This window comes from Ammodytes marinus, assembly GCF_949987685.1.
Source record: "Ammodytes marinus genome assembly, chromosome: 17".
Classification (NCBI taxonomy): Eukaryota; Metazoa; Chordata; class Actinopteri; order Uranoscopiformes; family Ammodytidae; genus Ammodytes; species Ammodytes marinus.
This window is the reverse complement of record NC_137221.1, coordinates 5,080,167-5,102,606: the sequence shown is the minus strand read 5'-3', so window position 1 is coordinate 5,102,606 and position 22,440 is coordinate 5,080,167. Positions and strand designations below refer to the sequence as shown.

General features: G+C 39.5%; 4 protein-coding genes across 4 annotated transcripts; 3 read left to right on the top strand and 1 right to left on the bottom strand.

Annotated features, from left to right (window-relative positions):
- Positions 1-40: 40 nt before the first annotated feature.
- On the bottom strand, positions 41-3,722 carry psmb13a (proteasome 20S subunit beta 13a). The gene is made up of 8 exons (XM_080046111.1): positions 3,589-3,722; positions 3,256-3,343; positions 2,698-2,795; positions 2,075-2,215; positions 1,863-1,978; positions 1,339-1,397; positions 904-1,055; positions 41-441 (listed from the first exon to the last, which is right to left on the bottom strand). The coding sequence occupies exons 1-8, from the start codon at positions 3,648-3,650 to the stop codon at positions 330-332; spliced, it is 828 nt and encodes a 275-aa protein (XP_079902237.1). The 5' UTR covers positions 3,651-3,722; the 3' UTR covers positions 41-329.
- psmb12 (proteasome 20S subunit beta 12) lies at positions 3,677-6,341 on the top strand. The gene is made up of 6 exons (XM_080046112.1): positions 3,677-3,796; positions 4,288-4,358; positions 4,878-5,009; positions 5,280-5,409; positions 5,520-5,664; positions 6,067-6,341. The coding sequence occupies exons 1-6, from the start codon at positions 3,749-3,751 to the stop codon at positions 6,192-6,194; spliced, it is 654 nt and encodes a 217-aa protein (XP_079902238.1). The 5' UTR covers positions 3,677-3,748; the 3' UTR covers positions 6,195-6,341.
- Positions 6,342-7,092: 751 nt separating this feature from the next.
- psmb9a (proteasome 20S subunit beta 9a) lies at positions 7,093-9,516 on the top strand. Its single transcript, XM_080046132.1, has 6 exons — positions 7,093-7,348; positions 7,502-7,569; positions 8,113-8,244; positions 8,376-8,505; positions 8,852-8,993; positions 9,108-9,516. Exons 1-6 carry the CDS (start codon positions 7,298-7,300, stop codon positions 9,233-9,235), a joined length of 651 nt encoding a protein of 216 aa, XP_079902258.1. The 5' UTR covers positions 7,093-7,297; the 3' UTR covers positions 9,236-9,516.
- Positions 9,517-9,876: 360 nt separating this feature from the next.
- tap2a (transporter associated with antigen processing, subunit type a) lies at positions 9,877-16,054 on the top strand. Its single transcript, XM_080044957.1, has 11 exons — positions 9,877-10,400; positions 11,870-11,984; positions 12,084-12,214; positions 12,572-12,777; positions 13,115-13,312; positions 13,485-13,613; positions 13,881-14,069; positions 14,296-14,469; positions 14,856-15,015; positions 15,163-15,299; positions 15,583-16,054. The coding sequence occupies exons 1-11, from the start codon at positions 9,887-9,889 to the stop codon at positions 15,787-15,789; spliced, it is 2,160 nt and encodes a 719-aa protein (XP_079901083.1). The 5' UTR covers positions 9,877-9,886; the 3' UTR covers positions 15,790-16,054.
- The last annotated feature ends 6,386 nt before the right edge of the window (positions 16,055-22,440 follow it).

Genomic DNA, 22,440 nt, shown 5'->3' with positions numbered 1-22,440 from the left:
TGAAAACAAATGAGGCAACAGGGGTCAAGTAGAATATATTCAATAATTTTTTATTATTTTTCCATATTGTAAAAACATGTTACAGTCTGTATGTTATGGTCGAATAGCAGTAATGTAGTGCTGCAGGGTTGACTGCAAATATTCTGACATATTCCACATCAGAGGGAAGCACAGCAACAGAGGAGAAACAGATGATTACAATGTTAATCTAACGTCAGAGGTGTATCACTGCTTATATTTAAATTCTGGTGAATAACAATGTATTGAAATTTAATATTTTTCACATTAACTGCTAAATGTTGTGTTGGTTTATGTGGTGGGACTGTGGCTCAGGCTGTATCCATCTGCTTCACCGTCTCCCGCACAACCTCCAGCTTTAAGGGGACGACTTTCTCTGTCAGAACCGACGTCGTGCCTGGACGATACTTGTACTTCATTTTCCTAGGATGGATGGATGGATGGATGGATGGATGGATGGATAGATAGATAGATAGATAGATAGATAGATAGATAGATAGATAGATAGATAGATAGATAGATAGATAGATAGATAGATAGATAGATAGATAGATGGATAGATAGATAGATAGATAGATAGATAGATAGATAGATAGATAGATAGATAGATAGATTAGCCTTTAAAATAGATACTTTTTTAATTAAATGTGAAATTAACCTTTGACACTGACTCAAAATACCTAAACACTAGTGGCTGTGTATCGGTGAAGCTTGATCAATAATTAAACCTTGTTAGCTTTGTAATGGAACCTTTATTAATGTGAATAAAAAATTAAAAAAATTAAAATTTGCATGCACCAAACGTGTGACCAAAAACCCGACTTTCCTTTGAAAATAGTGGCCGGAAGTGTGTTTCAATAAACTATTTTAAGAAACCTGGCCTACCTGTTGTCTTTGAACTCTGACTCCTTGTAGGGTCTGATGTAGTCCACTCCCTCTCTGGTAATGACACAGATGTCGATGTTGTTGCCTGATCCGAGGTCATTCATGATGCCCGCGTGGATGGCAACACGCACCAGCTCCTTTGCGTCTTCCAGCTGTGAAAGTTAAAGAGAAATCAGGGAACATGAAGGGAGCATTCATCACTGTGCAAATCTAAATGCGTAAACAATCTTTCAGTTTTTATATTTGATAAACATACATGATTCGATAAAAGGAGACGAATGGTTTTATCAACTGGTTGCATGTACAGAGGCTCATTTGGCCTACGGTCCTACTACAATGCAATAACTAATGCTCATAAGTAGGTAAAATTATTTTGCGACAATTTCTAAATGATCGACTAAAAATGATTGTCACAATATGGAAAACCACCTATACCTCCAGGTCGTGTTTGAACCTGTCCTCTAGAATCCCAAGAGCAGCAAGATCACCAGATCCTGCACAAAGTAAAGTCAGACAAAACAGCTTTTATGTCTAAGAGTGAATCAAATGCATAACTGCAGCAATGTTAGATGTATAATGTAATTTACATTTGTTTACTATAGTGTAACAAAGTCATAATCACTGACACTTTCATTTAAACACAATATGTAACTTCCGGCCACTATTTTCAAAGGAAAGTCGGGTTTTTGGTCACACGTTTGGTACATGCAAATTTTTATTATTTTAATTTTTTATTCACATTAATAAAGGTTCCATTACAAAGCTAACAAGGTTTAATTATTGATCAAGCTTCACCGATACACAGCCACTAGTGTTTAGGTATTTTGAGTCAATATAACTTATGTTTTGACAGTTATTCAATAAGCTTCTGCATTAGCTGATTCATGCTTTATGCACAAAACAAGAGTTCGAAACACGAGAGATCAAAATTATGTCACATAAAGTATGATGTCACTTACCCATTGAAAGGTAAGGAACCTTATTCACACTCCCATAAGGCCCCACTGTGTACAGATGGTTCCCACTGCAATCTACTCCCCCTAGTATAAGATTGGCACCAATCTGGCCGTGATATCTGAAGTCACACAGATCAAAATACAATGAACCGAATGAACAAAATGTTTGGTTGCAAAACAGAGTTTAACTCTTTAACACACACATTTACACAAACCTGTACAGCAAATCCTGCAGTATGTTGACGGCCATGACAACACGAGGGTTCCTCCCGCTGTTCAGAGAGAAGATGGTGAGGTTGGAGGAGAGGAGGTCTGTTGTCTTCTCTGTATCTGCTGCTGTGCCGGCTCCACAACAACTATGGAGAGAGAGAGAGAGAGAGAGAGAGGGAGAGAGATAGAGGATTCCAAAAATTAAAAAAGGGAAATATTAAAGAGAAGAGAGAGAGGGAAAAGTAGAGCAACGTATTCTTTCTCAAGCCACTATTTTTCTTGAACAATCACAAGGAAGATGTAGCTTCATTATCCCAGAAAGCAATGCAGACACAACTTTCTTCTTGAAAAATATGTCATGAGTATTGTACTGTGTTTACAATTATTCCTTCATTACATTGTTGTTTGTATGAACAAAAAGTCACAATGGGAAAGTTTTCTTATGAGACAAACATCAATACTTAATATATGGTCACAATAGAGCATTCTGGGGTAGGAATTCACTTGAAAGCAAGTAAAGCAGGCAGTTTAAGAAAATGACATATTGCCCAAATGTGCATCAGAAATCATGTATTTTGAAGGTATGTTTCTCCTCCTGTAGTATCAGTCTATCACTCAGGAGACTTACTATATATTTGGAGCAATGTAATGGATCTTTGCACACATCTTGTCCGCCACCACTTCACTGGATGTAGCTCTGGTGTCGGCTCCCAGCACCACCCCATCCTGCACCAACACAGACAAATTAGGACATACGTAAGTATAGTAACCATGCCTATATGTATGGGCCTGACCGGTGTATTGTATTGTGGTGCAAACGGGACAAATAGGGACTTTTTAACACTGCAGTGCAGTGGTCTCAGTGGTCTGTGCAATGACTATAACGTTAATTAGAAACTAAAAAACATTCCTCGTTGTGTTCAGTGATGCTCCAGGACATGACATGTATGAGTTGCCGACTGAACAGCAACATTTTTATTTGAAAATATAATATTCATATTAACTTTTTTATGCTCTTTTTTCTTGTCCTGTGAATGATTGGTACTTTTTTCCCCATTCACCCACCTTGAATGCAGTGTCACTGGGAATCTACGCTCAAAACTACAGAACCATAAAAAGTAAAAAATAAAACATAGTCATTCTTTTAGTTCATTAATATTTTCAGACAAAGCAGCTGCATACTCGCCTTGAACACCACTCCTGCTATTGTGGTGCCTGTTTTCAGAGGTGTAGGTGTCTGTCCTCCTTCAAAAATACCCTTTAATGTAGCATTCCTAAAGAAAGGGGGAAATGGGTAAAATGGGAGGGGGGGTTAACTTATGAAAATATTTTATAGACATAGAAATAACCGTGAATACATCATCACTGCATTGTTACATTTATTAAACTGATAAACAAACAGGAAAAAGTTACTTTCACTTTTGATCCTGGTGAAAGCTCAACGTACCCGTCAGTTGAATTACTTTTTTGACATAACTGATTCAGTCTGCTACTAGAATACATGTAAAGAAGCACATACCTCGCTGCGTTGTCGAAATTAAACCCTGCTGCAGGAGTTTCGAGGACATTTGATAGCGCCATACTGGGTCTAGACGCGGCTCCTTTGCGCGTCTCGGTGCGCCTGAGGTCGCTGTTTTGAGCGTCACCTCTCTTTCTTTTCTTTCGATTTTGGATTGAAAATGGAGAAACACTGCACGGACTCAAAAGTCAAAGGAGTCAGCACAGGGGTGAGTAAATCGTGATCGATTAACAAGCAGCTGTAGCTATCGATGCATCACCAAAGCTTATTACGCGTAAAATGACCAAAATCCGATTTCGCTGAGGTACAGGTGATGCCATGCCAGAGGATTAACGTAACACAAAGTGAAGTGAAATTCAATCGACTGGAAATTCCACGTTTTATATTTCACAGTAATTCGTTTATGTTTGCCCGGCACCAGTTTATTCTTTACATTTCTACAAATTAACTACTGGCTACACTTTCATTTTCAGCTATAGATATCGTCAATTGTTTCACAGAACTCTAAATCCCAGAATTCATAGCATTGCTCAGTCTGCATGAAGGAACGCGGAGCAATGAGAGAGATCCAAATCGACTGCCTCTGATGCCACTGTTGTACATTATTTGTCCAATGTCATATTTGGCGTAATATATACGTATTCGATGCTGGAGATAAAAACTTACCAACAATAACTATTTCCCTCTCTCCTTCCTTAGACCACCATCCTGGCTGCCACTTTTGATGGAGGGGTCGTAATTGGGTCAGACTCACGGGCTTCAATGGGAGGGTGAGAATGATTATACACTGAAGTTTACTTGATTGTTGAACACATTCATACAGAGAAGAGCATAAAGATACACATCCAAAAGTGTAAGTTGATGCACAGAAACAGAGGTCTGCATAAGTAAAAAGGTGCTTTGAATACTTTTACATCTTTTGTTCAGAATTTACTTTAGTAACATTTGATGCAATTGACTCTTTCCGATGTGTGGTTATGCTCCTTTCAGTTAAGTAAATGTCTTAATTCTTGTCCCACCTTTGACTAGGTTCAATGTTCAATTAAATTCAACACTTGTATACTCACCCTGAAATTATTTTGTGAATAGGGCACATTAACAACATTATTGATTTGAAAGCATGTGTGGGACCTAATTCTTATGAGTTAAACAGCTTAATGATAGAACTGCTAGACCGAGACTAAACAACCCTCAATTCCCTTCTGCACGTGTCAATCTGAAAGGCCTCTGCCTTCTGGCTTTGTTCATCATCTCTCTCTCTCTCGCTTTCTCTCTCTCTCTCTCTTCAGTGAGTATGTGTCATCTAAGACCATCAACAAGGTCATTCAGGTTCATGACCAGATCTTCTGCTGCATGGCTGGCTCCCTCGCTGATGCTCAGGCCGTCATTAAGTCTGCAAAGTTCCATCTGTCCTTCCACAGGTGCCCCACACACACAGACACACACAGACACACACACACACACACACACACACACACACACACACACACACACACACACACGCACACACACACAAATACATCCAACACATATTGCACCTGCATCTCATCCTGTATGTGCTCCATCTGTCCCACACACATATAAGACTAAATCCAACATCCAAGACAACACATAATTCAATCTTCCAACAGCACCAACTTTAAAACTTGACCCGCTCTGGTATATTTTGACCCCCCTCATATTATATACAGTGTCCAGCTGGAGACCCCTCCTCTGGTGATAGCAGCAGCGTCGGTGCTGAAAGAACTGTGTTACAATAACAAAGAGGAGCTCCAGGCCGGCTTCATCACCGCAGGCTGGGACAAGAAGAAAGGGGCTCAGGTGGGCAGTGGTTATAAAGACAGTCAAACATCAGAGAAAGAGTGATGATGATAGTTTGTAGTAGTAAGTAGCTCATTTTGCTGCATTAATGATATTCTCTCTGTCTGCAGGTGTATGTCGTGTCTCTAGGCGGGATGTTAGTCCGTCAGCCGGTGACCATCGGTGGCTCGGGCAGCACTTACATCTACGGCTATGTTGACGCCAAATACAAACCTAACATGAACAGAGACGAATGCCTACAGTTTGCCACTAATGGTACTGTTGTATTACTGTATTTACTTTGCTTCAGGCTGTCAGGATTTGAAAATGGCTTTTGGGGAAATTAGATTGTGTCCGTGTATATGTACGAGTTATTTGTCAGCACATTACATCTCAAATGAGGGATTAGAATGATATTCAGAAGGAGTTTATAACAATGGGAGTTTATGTTCTTACATACTTAATATCTGCAGTGTTGCATGTACTTATTTGATCATAGAGTAAGAAGCCGTCCGTTTGAAATTAATTGAAACATAACACTTTTGAACACAATAATAATCATATTTATCGTCATGAGCTGTATTAATGTTGCAAACTGCATGTTTTTAGCTTGACCTACATTTCTCAAACATTTTCCCCCTTTCTTTCTTCTTTCCTCCTCTGTCCCTGTGCCCACAGCTCTGGCTCTGGCCATGGGCAGAGACAACGTCAGTGGGGGCGTGGCTCACCTGGTGGTGATCACAGAGACAGGGGTTGAGCATGTGGTGGTACCTGGAGACAAGCTGCCCAAGTTCCATGACGAGTAACTGCCTTTGAACAGCCAATGACATGTGGATTTTTTTTTTTACCATGGAGTAATTATTTTGAATCCTTGAATCACACACACACACACACACACACACACACACACACACACACACACACACACACACACACACACACACACACACACACACATTCATTCATTCATTCATCTAAGAACAAGTTAGTCATCTGCGAATTAAAAACTTATGAATGTGTAACAGCTGTTGAGTCTTTGTTAAAGACACAGGCTAGTTTAAAGAAAATATATATCAAACAACCATCTTCCAAACTCAAATTCTAAAAAATATAATCCTTTCCTAAATATAAGGTTACTCTCTGCCCTTATGTATGCCCAGTTCTTGCATGTATTGTGTATTTTCTTTTTCATTTTAAATGTGTGGAAATATGTGAAACACAAATAAATAAAAATTATAAATATTTTCCAAAATCTCATTGTTATTTTTTTTTAGTTTGGTGCTTTACAAAATCTTCAAGGGTTTGTGATGTGTTGAGTAAATGACTGTCCTTTTTTTCCTAGTGCATATATCCTATAGTTATAGTCTACTGTATGTTTATTTACAGTTGGTGTATATACTGTAAGCTTATGTATATACTGTATGCTTGCTGTGTATATATATTTATATTCTATTTTGTGTATAATATATGTTTAACATACACAAAAATAATATACTGTATACAAACATATTGTGTTTAAAATAAATACAGTGTGTATGTGTACAGACTTACTGTATGTAAAGTGTTTAATGGTACCTCATCACAAAGTCTAATGAGCACCAATAAATTATAATGAAATGTTTGTATTGTTTGAAACAAACTAAGACTGATTCACTATAGCCTCATTGAAGAGGAGGGACAATTTGACTTTCAATTTCGATTTCATTCAAGGAAAACATGGACTCCAACTGATAGCCTGATTGTTAACCAAACGCGTCGAAAACATAGTTGTTTTCTGACCAGAAAAAAAACATTATAGAACAGTACTGCTCGCCTGAACGTTTCATTTTACGCCTGGAGTCACCTTAACTTCCCTGGCAGACGGATACCATCTTTGTTGTCGTCGACGCATTCCCTGCAGTGCACCAGCATGTTGGAAGAAACGGGGCCAGAGTGGTTGTCTGAAGAGGTGAAAACCGGAGTAAGTATGAGATTTTTAATGTCTTTGAGCGACTCGGTGGCTTGTTAATGTGCGCAGAGTTTCGAGCATACGGCTGACTCCACGGCCATGCGCGGTAACGTCAGTAACAGCTCCGTGGAATGAACTATTAATATTGTCTGTTTTTATTTGTAGACGACTATTATTGCCATCGAGTTTGATGGAGGGGTCGTGCTGGGGTCTGATTCCCGAGTGTCAGCAGGGTGAGTTGGTGTGTTCATGTGCGAGTGCACCTGTTTGTTTGTTACTGTGTCCAAGTCTATCTCCATAATACGATCTTTAAAGCTATAGTGCGTAATTTATGTTGCCCCCATGAGTAATTCTGAGTAATTACAACAACACTGTCCGTTCATCTAAATGAGGTAAGCCTCCGGTGTTCGCACATGGATTTTATTCTTTCTGCTGTATGTCCAGGTTTTTTTTCTAGCAGGACTATCAACAACTGAAACATGTTGTGGGAGCATCTTGAGCTCCTGCACCAGTGTGATGGGGCAAAACCAGTTTGTAAACGCTGCCATACTGAGAAATACAGAGAGGGTTTTGTGGTGCTGATAGGCTTAATCAACTTTGTGACAACTTGTTTGGTGATGGCTTGAATGTAAACTACACTAATTTACATGAAAAAGTTACGCACTATAGCTTTAAAATAAATTACCTTGTATTTTAAGTTAGTATATTTTCACCTTTTCCTCTATTTAAATGTTTGCACCTTACGATTACACACATTCTCCTCTTCCTCCCTCCAGGGCCTCAGTGGTGAACAGAGTGATGAACAAGCTCTCACCTCTCCATGACAAGATCTACTGTGCTCTGTCAGGCTCTGCAGCGGACGCTCAGACCATCGCTGAGATGGTCAACTACCAGTTGGATGTTCACAGGTAAATACACAGCAAAAGTAACGTTTAGACAGAGAGACATTAATTTGTTTCGTTTCCTCACGTTTTCTGGAAAAAACTCAGGGAATATATGTATGCACTTAATACACTTCCTTTTTGTCTCCTCATGTCAGTATTGAGATCGGTGAGGACCCTAAGGTTTGCTCAGCTGCCACTCTGGTGAAAAACATCTCATACAAGTACAAGGAAGAGCTGTCAGCGCATCTCATCGTGGCTGGCTGGGACAAAAAAGATAAAGGACAGGTCAGTAAGCACATGTTGTTGGCTGGTTTGTTGACTGGGAAGCACTTACTTTAGTATCAGCAGATCGGATATTCAATAATCTGTTAATGGCCTCATCAAACCCCCACGTGTCAAAACCTCAAATTATTATAGTACGGCCAACTAACACAGGGAACAGTTAACGTGATGCACTAAATATATGTTACAGGTCCTGGCTCTATGTTGACAGGAAAAAAAATCCTTCTTTTCTTTTAAAATGAGAAATGTTTACAAATAATTTTTAGTAGAAGTTTGCGCCCTGATGTCCATAAAGAAATCAAACTGCGATTTGTCTTGTTCCCTTCCTTTGCCCTTTGACCTCTCCCAGGTGTTTGCGACCCTGAATGGTCTCCTGACAAGGCAACCTTTTGCAGTTGGTGGCTCCGGCAGCTCATATGTTTATGGGTTCGTTGATGCTGAGTTTCGCAGGGGCATGAGCAAGGACGAGTGCCAGAAGTTTGTTGTCAACAGTAAGTTCATCTTAAACTTAGAAAAACTCTAAAACTTGGTAAAAAACAAACAAAAAAACAAACAATGTACCCAACCTCCAATCTCTTCTCTTATTGTCTTTCTCCCTCTTGTAGCTCTCTCTTTGGCAATGAACCGCGACGGCTCCAGTGGTGGCGTGGCCTATCTCGTCACCATCGATGAACACAGCACAGACGAGAAAGTCATTCTAGGAAATGACTTGCCCACCTTCTTTGATCAGTGATCATTATATAGTTTTTTCATCTCTAATCTGCTAAACAGCTGTAGTGCTAGAAGCAATTAGGTATTTGTTTTGATCACAATAACAATCACTCACAGGCTTTTTGGTTCAGCTGTCAACTTATTCAGCTTGTACACACATTGTTTTTTTTACCACACAGTCCTATTACATGAGTGTTATAGTCTGAAAAACAACAAAAAGTGAAAGTCAAATGTATTGCACAAGATTGTGTAATTTTTTGTTCATGACTGCTTCAATGTCAATTATGTGCAATTTAAAAATAAAAATATCATTGTTAAAATATTTACTTTTTTGTTTCTCTTTTTACAATGAACAATCACTTTGTTTAAGAAATAATACTGTCTAGGTATTACACTGGACGTTATAGCTGCAGCTTTCATACAGTACTCAGGAGGAAGATGAGGATGATGAGACAGCATCATTAATGATAATGAAGATACAAATTCATTAGAAGTAGCCCTACTTCACGTGTGTAACCACTTATTTATTCTACTGCAAAGTTTGTTTTTGTGCTCTGCATTTGGGATTTCAGGGAAACCCCAGAACCTGACAGAAAATGAAACTGAAAGTAAATTAAAACTCAAAACACTGGTCCCGCGGCAGTGCTCAAACGAGGACGACTGCGACTGGAAAATGGCAGGCAAAACAGCAACAGCAATCCGCAAAGTGATCACTTTGATCGTAGCGGTTTGCGTCGACCTTTCCTTGTTTTACGCATCGCAATTTGTTGTAACTCATAACGTCTGTGGACACTTTGCGCCTATTTGGGTTTGTGCGTGTCTCCGGGGTTTGGCATTATTTACCGTAACACTGCTGAGCCTCGGAGAGATCAACCCGTTGCTGATTCGTTTTATAACGGCGCACAGTCTGCTGCCCGCGGTGTTTGAGACGGGGACCAGAGCCATCTACCATGAGGAGACACAGTGTGGCTCACTGGCGGACGCGCGCTGCTGGATGATGTCCGGCGGAGCTTCACTGGCTGCTGCGCTGTTTTGGGAGATCACCATCCCGGACAGCGACGATGCAGCAGCCGGCAAAGAGAAGAAGCAGAAAGCAAGGGAGCTGTTTGTGAGAGTCCTGCTTCTGTACAAGCCCGACTATCTACTGCTGCTGGGGGGACTTGTGTTCCTGTCTTTGGCTGTTATCTGTAAGTTGACATACAGCAGATGATGATGATGGATGATGTTTGGATGTTCTCTATTAGCATTATTTACAAATGTATTTTAAAATGTTACTCTCAATATAGGGATATAATCACATAGCTGAGTAAAAGTTGGTACTATAATTTTGTGATACACTGGTCCACTTTCATGAAGATGTTTATAATCTAATGTGTGTGTGTGTGTGTGTGTATGTCCTGTCTACTGACCACCAATTTGGTTTTAAAAGAAAGCATGGTACTGATTTATGTATTTTTGCACTAAAGGAAATTTTAGATAAATATAATAGGCAAAATTCCACAATGTTCATGTGTTTTATTGATGCTTCTAAAGCTTTTGATCGTGTTAATCATGGGAAATTGTTTTTAAAATTGTCTAAAAGTGGGGTCCCTGGTTTTTTAATTAGAATCTTGGTCTATTGGTACTCGCATCAGGCAATGAGGGTGAGATGGGGGAGTGTAACATCTGATCCCTTCCATGTTACCAATGGTGTTCGCCAGGGCGGAATTTTGTCTCCTTTTCTTTTTAATATGTATATGAATGACTTGTCTTTGATTTTAAATGCATCTGGTACAGGCTGTAGGATTGGGGACTCACTCATTAACCACCTTATGTACGCAGATGATCTGGTCATCTTTAGCCCATATAGTGCTGGTCTACAACAGCTTCTGAGAGTATGCACACAGTATGGTGATGATTTTGACATAAAATACAACGCAAAAAAGAGTAAGATCATGATTGTCAGAAGCAGAGGAGACAGACAGTCAACCTTCCCTGACTTCTATCTGTCTGGCACTGCACTCAGTGTGTGCAGTGAAATTACATACTTGGGCCATATTATGTCTAATGACCTGTCTGATGACAATGATATCTATAGGCAGCGTCGGAAGCTGTATGCACAAGCGAACATGCTCTGCCGTAAGTTTAGTATGTGCTCTGTACCTGTCAAAATCTCACTCTTTAGAGCGTATTGTACGCCGCTGTATACTGCCCACCTGTGGTGTCGTTATAAACAAGGCAGCATTAGAAAGCTTACAGTGGCCTATAATGATAGCATGAGGCTACTGCTGAGAGCTCCAAGAAGCTCCAGTGCAAGCCAAATGTTTGTAAGTGTTGGGGTCCCTACCTGCTCTGCTGTGTTACGTGGCCTGATGCATGGATTTATGTGTAGGGCATCTGAGTCTGAAAATAACTTAATTGCAGTTTTGGCCAACCCTCTATGCAGTTCGGTCAGATTTTCTTCCAGACTGTGGAACCATTGGCGATCATGTCTGTATGCTTGGCACTGAATATTGTGAAAGGCTGTGTATTTTTTACTCTGTGTTTGTGTATTTGTTTATGTTGTTTGTGTTGATATGGATCCCCCTGGGTCTGAAATAAAGAATTATATATGTGTGTGTGTGTGTGTGTGTGTGTGTGTGTGTGTGTGTGTGTGTGTGTGTGTGTCTCTCCTCAGGTCAGATGTTCATCCCATATTACACTGGCCGAGTCATTGACATCCTTGGCAGTCAGTATCAGCCGGATGAATTCATATCTGCACTCCTCTTCATGGGCCTGTTCTCTCTTGGAAGGTATGGGAATGTATTTTCCTTCCACATTCATCCTTCAGCATGTGTGTGTGGCTCACTGGTCAATGTGGTCATAACCTGACTTTCTCTTTCATTGATTAGCTCTGTGAGTGCCGGCTGCAGAGGGGGTCTCTTACTGTCTGCCATCAGCTCCTACACATGCAGAGTGAAAGTCATGCTGTTTGGAGCTTTGACCAAACAGGAAATTGGATTCTTTGAGGCAATAAAGACAGGTAAGGCTCTTATAATGTAACATTCTGTGACGCTGTATGGAAAATTTCTCAGTGAACATGAAGAACACAAGTAAACTCGGGTGTAGGCCTAGCGGAAAGAGGGAGCGACCAGTAACCATGAGGTTGCTGGTTTGATCCCTGACACCAGACAGGAGGCTGTTACTTGTAAAACTACTGTAATGGTGGCAACACAAAACATGCAGGCACATTTACCATTGTGTCCTTGAGCAAGGCACTTACTGTAACCCCAGCACTGCTCCAGGGGCACTGCAATATGGCTGACCCTGCACAATGACCTCCTCTGTGGTTTTTTGAGAGGGCATTAAATACCAATTTCAATGTGTATTCTCTGTGTAGGTGAAATCACTTCCAGGTTGTCTAAAGACACCACCTTGATGGGAAGAACAGTGTGTCTGAATTGCAATGTGCTGCTGAGGACATTCATCAAGACACTGGGCATGATTTCCCTGATGATGAATATTTCATGGAAGCTCACATTCCTGGTATTGATGGAATCGCCCATCACTGGCCTCATTCAGAACATCTATGACACACACTACCAGGTAAAAGGAGCTTAATAACATGTGTTGAATTGACATATAGATCCACATAATTATATTTATCATATCCATTATCAAAAAAAGTCCTTGTAAGTGAACCAGTAATTAGTAAATTAATAATTTTGCAGGTTTGTATTTTTTTCAAAAGATAAATGTTGCTCAGAATAAGAAAACTCATGTTAAACAATTTTTTGTTTTACCTATGAGCTTATGCTGCCTTTTATACATTTGAAATGTGATTTTCTATGTCTCTAATGCCTTTTTCATCAATGCAAAGGACTTGCCTCTAGTTAAATTTAGTTCAAGTACTGATTACTGTCCATTTTTATGCTTTCCCCAGCGGCTGTCCCTCGCAGTGCAGGACACAATGGCTCTGGCAAATGACGCTGCGAACGAAGTAGTGTCCGGGATTCATGTGGTCCGTAGCTTTAACACAGGAAAACATGAGGCCCGTCGCTATGACAACCGCTTGATGGACATACACACCCTCAAGACTCGCCGAGACACTGTCAGGGCGGTTTATCTGCTCGCACGGAGGGTGAGAAGTTTGGCTTTTTTTAAAATTGTGTGTGTTTTTTTAATTTTTTTAATTATAGCTCAGGTGGTGTTGAGCATGTCATTGCATATAGCATTTCAATGCACATAGCATAGCCTATAGCATTACTTAACAGTATTTGTTCCTCTGTGTGTGTTTGTGTTTGTGCGTGTAGTTGACAGGATTGGCCATGCAGGTCCTCATGTTGTACTACGGCAGGCTGTTCATCCGGAGGGGACAGATGACCACGGGCAACTTGGTTTCCTTCATCCTCTACCAGTCAGACCTCGGAGATAACATCAGGGTATGTTCTGTGGATTGTTGTCAGCCACAGCTGTTTATTGAAAGCACTTAGTGCATTTTATGAAGATAAACATGGAAATTAGAAATGTTTTTAGATTGCTTTTATTCATCATGGCCTCATGAACAGTGCATACTAAATTATTTGGTCATAACTTAAAATATTCTCTCACCAGACATATCTTCTGTGTCCGTATAATCCAAACATCTGATTGACATTCCGCAACTCGACTTCAAAAATAAAATCAGTTTTTTGACTGCCACCTTCCAGACACTCACCTACATCTTTGGTGACATGCTGAACTCAGTGGGGGCTGCTGGGAAAGTGTTTGAATACCTGGACCGAAAGCCTGAGGTCAGCACAGAGGGAAAACTCAAACCTCATCAGCTGACAGGACACGTCAGCTTCAACCATCTCAACTTCGCCTATCCTGCATATCCTGACAAAACAGTGCTGAAGGTGACTAAAACAACATTGAAATGAATAGTAAAAAAACAAGATGCGTGTAATAAGTAACAATGTATATACATACTAAACTACGGACGCATTTTAGCGACATAGCCTGATTTTATTTTTATTTTATGATCATATTAATCTAATCTGAGGGTTTATGTGTGTCCACTGGATACATGTTGAATGTTGCAGTTAAAGTGTTACTATAACCATTGTTGTCTCCTTGTTTCAGGACTTTTCTTTGGAGCTGAAGTCAGGTCAGATGACAGCGCTGGTGGGTCCATCTGGAGAAGGGAAAAGCACCTGTGTTAGTTTGCTGGAGCGATTCTACGAGCCGCAAGATGGAGAAATCCTATTGGACAATGAACCACTCAAATCCTATGACCACCATTTCCTCCATAGGAAGGTGATTAATCATTGATTCTGTTACTGATGACACACACCATCTTTTGTTTGGAGCTCATGTCTTAGATAATCGTTTTTTTGTCTGTTATCTGTGTTTAGTTTGATATTTTGTAAAAAGAAAAAAACACCAAGACACATACATGCATCAAGTACATGGCCCCTTTCTAGCTAATCAATGACCTAACGGAGCTCATGAAAATGTAAAAGCCAAAGCATTCATCTAATAGTGCCCACAAATCCCCATATTTCCTGATTCTTTAGGCCCCTTTAGAATTAGCTAGAGGGTTTTAAAGAAATTCTGATTATATTACTTTTATCAAATTTTGTAAAAGACTTGAGTATGAATTTTACCCCACATAGTCAAGCTGACGAGGGTTTGTTTAACAGATTGCAGTGGTGACCCAGGAGCCTGTGCTCTTCTCTGGCTCCATCAGAGACAACATCGCCTACGGGCTTGCCGACTGCTCATTGGATGAAATCCAGGAAGCAGCACGCAAAGCCAACGCCCATGACTTCATCACGCAGCTGGGGAAAGGCTACGATACAGGTAAACTCTTTCAACAACCCCTCATTCCATTTGACATGGCTGAAAACAGACAAGGGGGTTGTGCTTACCTACTAATGTGAATTATTTATTTTCTAAGTTTTACACAGTGGTTCTTAATCTGATTTTATATTGTTTTCCACTTCTCAGAGGTGGGTGAAGGTGGCGGCCAGTTGGCTAAAAGTGAGAGACAGCGTATCGCCATTGCTCGAGCTCTGGTCAGGAAGCCACAGATCCTTGTTCTGGATGAAATAACGAGCTCTCTGGACACTCAGAGTGAAAATAAGGTACAGTATGTCACAACTTCAAGCACAGCGATGTCCAATCATCAGTAAAGTGTCACTTATTCTACTTTGAACTCGCCATAAATTGTAAAAGATTCTGGATATAGCTACTGAAGAGCATCCATCTGATCCAGTGGAATTATGTTACTTTTAAGAAAAATATATTTTATATTTCACTGTACTCTTATGTTTCTTCTGGCATCCTTTAGCTGTGCTTCCACATAAAAAAGAGATACCTGATAATGAAAATGAAATAGTAAATATTTCTGTCATTGACTGTGCACAGATTCAGCAGGCCCTGGCTAGTTGTCCCAACCAGACCCTGCTGGTGATCGCTCACAGGCTGAAGACCATTGAGAGGGCGGATCAGATCGTAGTGGTTGGTGCCGGCAGAGTTCAGGAGCGAGGGACTCACCAGGAACTGATGGACCAGAAGGGAAGCTACTACAAACTGATAGAGAAGCTCTACATTGAGGGAAACTCACCACAGTGACAAACTGCTGTCACTGAGTTGATGCCGTAGCGCAATGTAAACTGTGACAGAAGTGTTGTGTGTAAGTGTGATGCATGTGTTAGATAATCACTTCATGTAAATATTTGTATAGAAAATTTAATAATATGGACCGCTACCAATATCTTTTTTTTCAGAAATGTCTTATATTAAAAAAACATGGCCTGAAAAACTATTTCACTGCTCTAATAGTACACATCTGTTCATATTTATTTCAGGCTGTTGAAATTAAACATTTTGTATTGTTAATGATTAAAATAAAGAATTCAGAGTGAAATTTCTCTATTATACATTTCTCTACTGTATAATTTTTTCTATTTCATGTCCTGGTATTTGGTAGAGATGGATAAGGGTTTGCCACGACAGCACACAGTAAACTACAAACCTTAATTTATAATCAGACTATCCAAAGGTTGCTTCATTGTTTTGTCTCCAATAAAACATTGATCAGACGTTTGGGATCATAGTCAAGTATCTAAGTCATTTAAGCCTTATCTGAAGGATTGGGTATAGGTATATTCAAATGGCATCTTTTAAAAATATAATCAACTAGACAAGCAAAGGCTTCGGCCAGCGTGATTAAAGTAAAAAATCAAATCGTATCTCGAAAGCATTATTTAATGCAAGGATGTGATACATTTTTAGGAAGTCCATGTTCTTGTGCATGTGATTAAGTTTAGCACTTAATTCCACAATTAAAATGTATGAAGGGTTTATATGAATTGTTTCAACTGGATTCATAAAGTACTGTGGGATGAATGGAAGGGAATTACATCAGTTAAAAGTGACAAAAAATGTCATAATTCAAGAGTGACTTAGCATGGTAAATTGTGTTTTATTGTTTGAGCTGACCTGGAAAGTCCCTGACTAGTACACGTTTGTTTTTTTATGGCAGTGAAGCTTTTTGGAAAGTTGCCTGGTGATATGTGTCATAACACCAAAGGTGAAGTGAACTCATACAGAGCATTATGCCAAAACACCAACCCCCTCTATCGACCAAGATCAGGCTCGACTTAGGCGTCACATGTCACCATTTTGTCCTGATGTCTGAGCGTCCACAAAATGGTGACTGATGTCACGTGCCTGTTTTAAAAAGGTAAAGTTACCTGAGAAGGTTTTAGAAACATACATGTTATTTTCTGTCAGTCCACAGCAACAATAGCCTGCTGATGACGTACATTTTGATGTAAAACTGCTCTTGGTCAGCACAAGTTTATAATAGTGACTTTTTTACTCTACTGTAAGTAGCTTCATGTATTCTTTTTCAGTACATTTAAAACATGTTGAGTTCAAGAATTTTTCGGATGTGGGTTTAAAATCAGACTCAGAAGCAAATCAGTTAACAGCGATCAGTTGTTTACAAGTTCAAAGCAGAGTTTGGCAACATGTTTCCAATCAGCATGGGCAAACTAGAAGACAAAGGGCAGGCAGACTAAACCAGAAATAGACAGGCAAGAAAAAGGAATGACAAGACAGAGAAGTAGGCCTACAGTGGTCTATCTGGCACGGGACTGAAGAAAGAGATAATATATTCATACTGATCTGAACCATTGCGTGCTCCTCTGTGGCCTATAATTTGGCTACTGTACCGTTAGTGCCCATTAAATGATATTTTCAAACCCCTGGAAAAAACTAATATAATGTTTGGTGTCCACCTTAAAACTGTGCATACAGACAGTTTGGAGATACAAGTCAAATCAGTCACAGTGACTCATCAATAAACTTGGCTGCTTCCCATGAGCAATTGTGCGGCGTCCAGGTTACGAAGGCCAAACGTTGCCGCCATCTTAGGGTGAGATCTTAAAAAAACACAAACACAAAATGGCTGGCAGCATAGAAATGTTAGCCGGTGCAGGGAATTAAATCCAAATAAATATGATGGAGCTCTGGCTGTGCCTATCTCTGTGGTGTAATGGAAAGAGTCATGTGGACCCTCAAAGAGTATATTCAGCATGTACTCATCATGGCCTACTGTGTTTTTGGATGTGCGTGTGCGGAGAAGCTTTTGCCTAACCAGTTCTGCACCATACCGCTGCACCATGCCGCCGGCTGGAAAGTCCCTGTTCTTTCTTTCACTTTCTTTCTTTACTGTGTTGTGTACTCGGCGGCTGTCTGACTCAGCCAAACCACAGCCAAGCCCAAGGTCTCATGACCAAAATCATTCTGGATTCAAATGAAAAGCAAAGCATTTTAGGAAAGAAAAGACTTGCTTGACAGATTATATTCACTGTAACTTAATACTTGCTTCTCTTCTCCTCTTTAAACCAAAAGTAATAAAGGAACTGATGCAGCATCAAGCACAACAGAACTGACACCATTGTAGCTTCTTTTCCACATCTCATCTCATTTAATTTGACAGACGTTTGAAAAACAGGTTTGCAATTTTTGACTTTGGAGAGTAAAGTGAACAGGTAGCATGCATGATAACATTTTTGAATATGCTCTTGACTTTAAGGTATAAGTAACCTAATATAACTGTATATCTTATCTTGAGCTGAGCCAGGGAGAGAGGTAGTATTGTTTTATAGTGTGGTAAACTCCCGCTGTCTTTTGTGAATCCCCTAACTTCCCCTGGGGAGTGTGGCAATTTCAACATTTACTGCAGCACAAGTTTTTTTCATATTTCTGATGCATTAAGCAGTTGATGTGTGGTTTTCTCAGTTAATGATAAAGGGAAAACATCAAATCAAACACACACACACACACGCGCACACACACACACACACACACACACACACACACACACACACACACACACACACACACACACACACACACACACACACACACACACACACACACACACACACACACACACACACACACACACACCAAATGATCAGTACCCTTCTTATGAATAAAGGTATTACCAAAACACAGGCCTGTGTTTGAAATCTGAGAAGCGCGGGCAGAAACTGATCCTTCAGCTAAAAACAACAACATTACAACCCTGACCTCTGGTGAAGCCTTCAGCAGTGTTACAGCACCCCGGTAGGCTGTATTTGGCACTTTTACCAACAACCATGTGATTTCCTGGAAATGGTAGGCCTGGCAGTTTGGTGATTCTCCAAAGTCTCAGCAAAAGGTGGAATCATTGCTTTTGACTGCCATCTAGTGACATAAACCCCATGGGTTGAGTTCAGTTTAAAACCTTTAATTGTTACAAACTTAACATGTCTTGTACATTGAAATGCTTGTTGCCCCCTCTGGCTCTGTGCTTGGCATACATAGTAATAATCAAAAATAAAATACAAGAAAGAAAATAGATCCTTGCTAAATATACATATCCAAAGGATAGGAATAATGTGCATTAAAATAGGTTAACAGTGGTGGTTGCTGATCAACAGGAAACCACAAGTGTGTTAACAGAGAGATAACAGTAATTTCTTTAGCCACATAAAGGTTAACAAAGGTATACTCTACTGGTTCCACTATTGTGGGTAATTTTAGATTGCAAAATGAACCACACAGACTATATACAATCTGCACATTTTAGCAGAAGTTTTAAAATACAGATACATAATTCACTATGTTGTTTGCAGACTTTCCAACAGGCCTGGACAACTGTCAGGTTCAGGGGATTGAAACAGTATTATTTGAGTCACAGGACAGTCAGTCGTACCCATAGATAGTCGTACCACCACACTGCTGCACTTTCTTAAAAACATACAATTTAAAACAGATTCAGATGTTTAAGCTTAAACCAGGACAGTCAAATTAGGAGGTCAAGAGTCTCTCACAGTATTGCAGGAGGATGACGAGCATTCAAAAGAACAACAGCACCCCAAGTGCTTATCTCTGGCATTTTCACCATGCAACCAGGCAACCATGTGATTTCCTGTAACTGCTCAGTCTGGTGATCCCGCCATTATAGTTGGCTGACATGATGGTAATTTGCCAAAGATACAAATAGATCTCGGGTGCCACCAAGTGGAATTAAGTAAAACAATAATGAAAGGTATTGAACGTAAAATAACAAAACAATTGTTAGAACTCACTTGGATTGACACATATTAACATAGTGTATCTTTGGAAAGCTTGGGATCTCCACTAGAATATAACATAACATTCTGGATATATGAACAGAGGAAAATCAGGGTTTAAGAGTTTGAAAAAGCAATGTAATCTTGGGAGCAGTAGACTGGAGAAGGTACGAAGGAATGGGGTCAAGGGGGCAGGTGGTTGGGGGAGCTAGGTTATCAGGGTAAGAATATTCCTAAACTAGAATTCCTATTCAAAAACCCTTCCCAAGTTAACTTCATGTGTCAGTAATGGGGGGGGGGGGGGGAAATCCACCATCCTTGTTTTGTGTGAAAATTTACTAAAATGTCTATCTGAAACTAAATTGAGGCGTCAGTAAGTCGTTTTTACTGACCAAAAATGATAAGTAGGGGAGAACGGGGGAATCTGAGGCATCGGGTAATGTGAGCCACCCCCTGTATCTAGGCAACGGAAAACATTTGTGGTCATGTGAGATATAGGTTTTCAAGCCCCTCTCATTTCCCCTTGGCGCTGAAAGAGAGGACCTCATGGTGCTGTGGTAAGCATGTTTTTTTCACCAAAATAGGTATTTTGCATGTAAAAGTAAATTTTCTTGCTGTCAACTTAATCAACTGTTGTGCCAAAGCAAATGTATTCACGTAGAAAAACTTCTATCATACGTGTTGATGAACTACCAACATATGAAACCATGTGATGCTGATAACTGAAGATTAGCCTGAAATGCTAAGAGAGGTAGTTTTTTCTCAAATTGTGGTGGTGGGGGAAAGTGAGCCACTGTCTCACTTTCCCCCACCATGAGGCACAAGTTAAGTTTAGTCTTAAACATATTTTAATGTAATATTACATAACATATGTTTTATTTTAATGTCATACACATTGTAGAAAAGCCATCATGCCAAGGAAATACACCAGGAAGACGACCCAGGGTAATCACACGGAAAGAGCACCTTCTCATCTTTCCCTGTAACCTTTAGGGCTGGAATGTAGAGTAGGCCTTGTTGTAGAGTATGGCAGGCTGATGTTATAATCCAGTTGGGTCTTCTCCTGTGTTCTGAGTCCCAGGCTGTTATCGCTGGTTCTGATTTTCCTGTGCTTTGATCCCCAGACACTAGCTGGCTCTAAGGGTCCTGTGTTCTGACCCCCAGACTGTGTTCTAATCTAACTGGTTCTATCTTTAATTTGAATCTTATTAAAACCCTTTGAATTATAATATGTTGTATTTGATTTTGTTCAGAGTTACTTTCAAGTGTTTAGAAAATTTGCTTTGGTTAATTGACCAAACCCCATCATTCTTTTACTAGTCCAACATTAGTTCTGGAAAGTGTGGCTAGCTTTCAGGATTCTTACTGTTACAATATGTGTTGTTATGGTAGTTTCAGAGTGGAAAAAGTAAGTGGATCAGTTTACCCCACAGCTGGGGTAAAGTGAGCCAGATGACAACTTTTTTTAAAACAATCATATTTTCACTGCCCTTTGTCTTGAAAAAAATCTGCTAATGCCCATTTCTAGGAAACATCCTGAATTAATGGGAAATGTGTAAATTTGAGTGATAAATCATTTGAACTTGCTTAGAGGGGAGCAAATGTAAAAAGTGGCTCAGATTACCCCGTTCTCCCCTATATATTTTTATTTTACTATCATGTGAAAATTGTAACCAGTAATAAAAACATTGTGCCATTGTAAATAATTCAGAATAAAGATATTAAGGCATCATCAAACTGTGGATTACAGACTTTTGACGGTATGGAACATTTTCTTATTGATCCTAACAACTTGACATGCCACTAGAAACATGTTTCTTATGAAGTTCGAATTGGTCGCCACTAGATGGAGACATACCACAACATATTCAATAACCTGAACAGGTATTAACCAGTAATGTTCAATAGATGGAAGCTTAAAATATTAGTTGATGCCTGACTAGTTAATGAATTTAAGATCTCACACACAATATATATATTTTAGTATTCTTATTGGACCATATTAGACATTCAGAATAATGTAACGACTTATATGTACCATGAGGGCAGATGTTCTTTTCTCATGCTGATACTAATAGGACTAATCCACTGTCACATGATCGTCCTTAATTAAAAACCATCTTAATTCCGGGACAAAGTGCCAGATTATCTGTTTTTCTTGGAAGCAGTATCTGACACTGTGTGGGAAATCCTGATCCAATCAAAAGCGATGAGAGCACCAGGTGCACCTGGCTCATGTTTGGTATTCATTCCATAAAAAATAAAAAAATAAATAAGAAAAAGAAACAATGATTTATTGTTTTTATGTTGACACTGACACTGACTTGTTTTAAAAAAAATTAAACACAGTTAAATACAAGCTAAAATCATAACTGAAATAGTAGCATCTCAAATATTAAATTTACCCCTTAAAGATATTCTACAAGATATTTCTTAGAATTACAAATTGTATTAATTCCTTTCTTTATTATACTCTTCACACATACTAAATACTTTGCATACAGGTTTATAACAATAATTTTTCACTTGTTTTGCTTTTAGAACCCAAAGAGATGTAAGAGTAACAAATGATTAAAGAAGTAATTTGCACAATATGCAAAGAGTTTGAAGTGAATGGACTGAAAGATTTGATTTTTGCTCTGTTTAATTG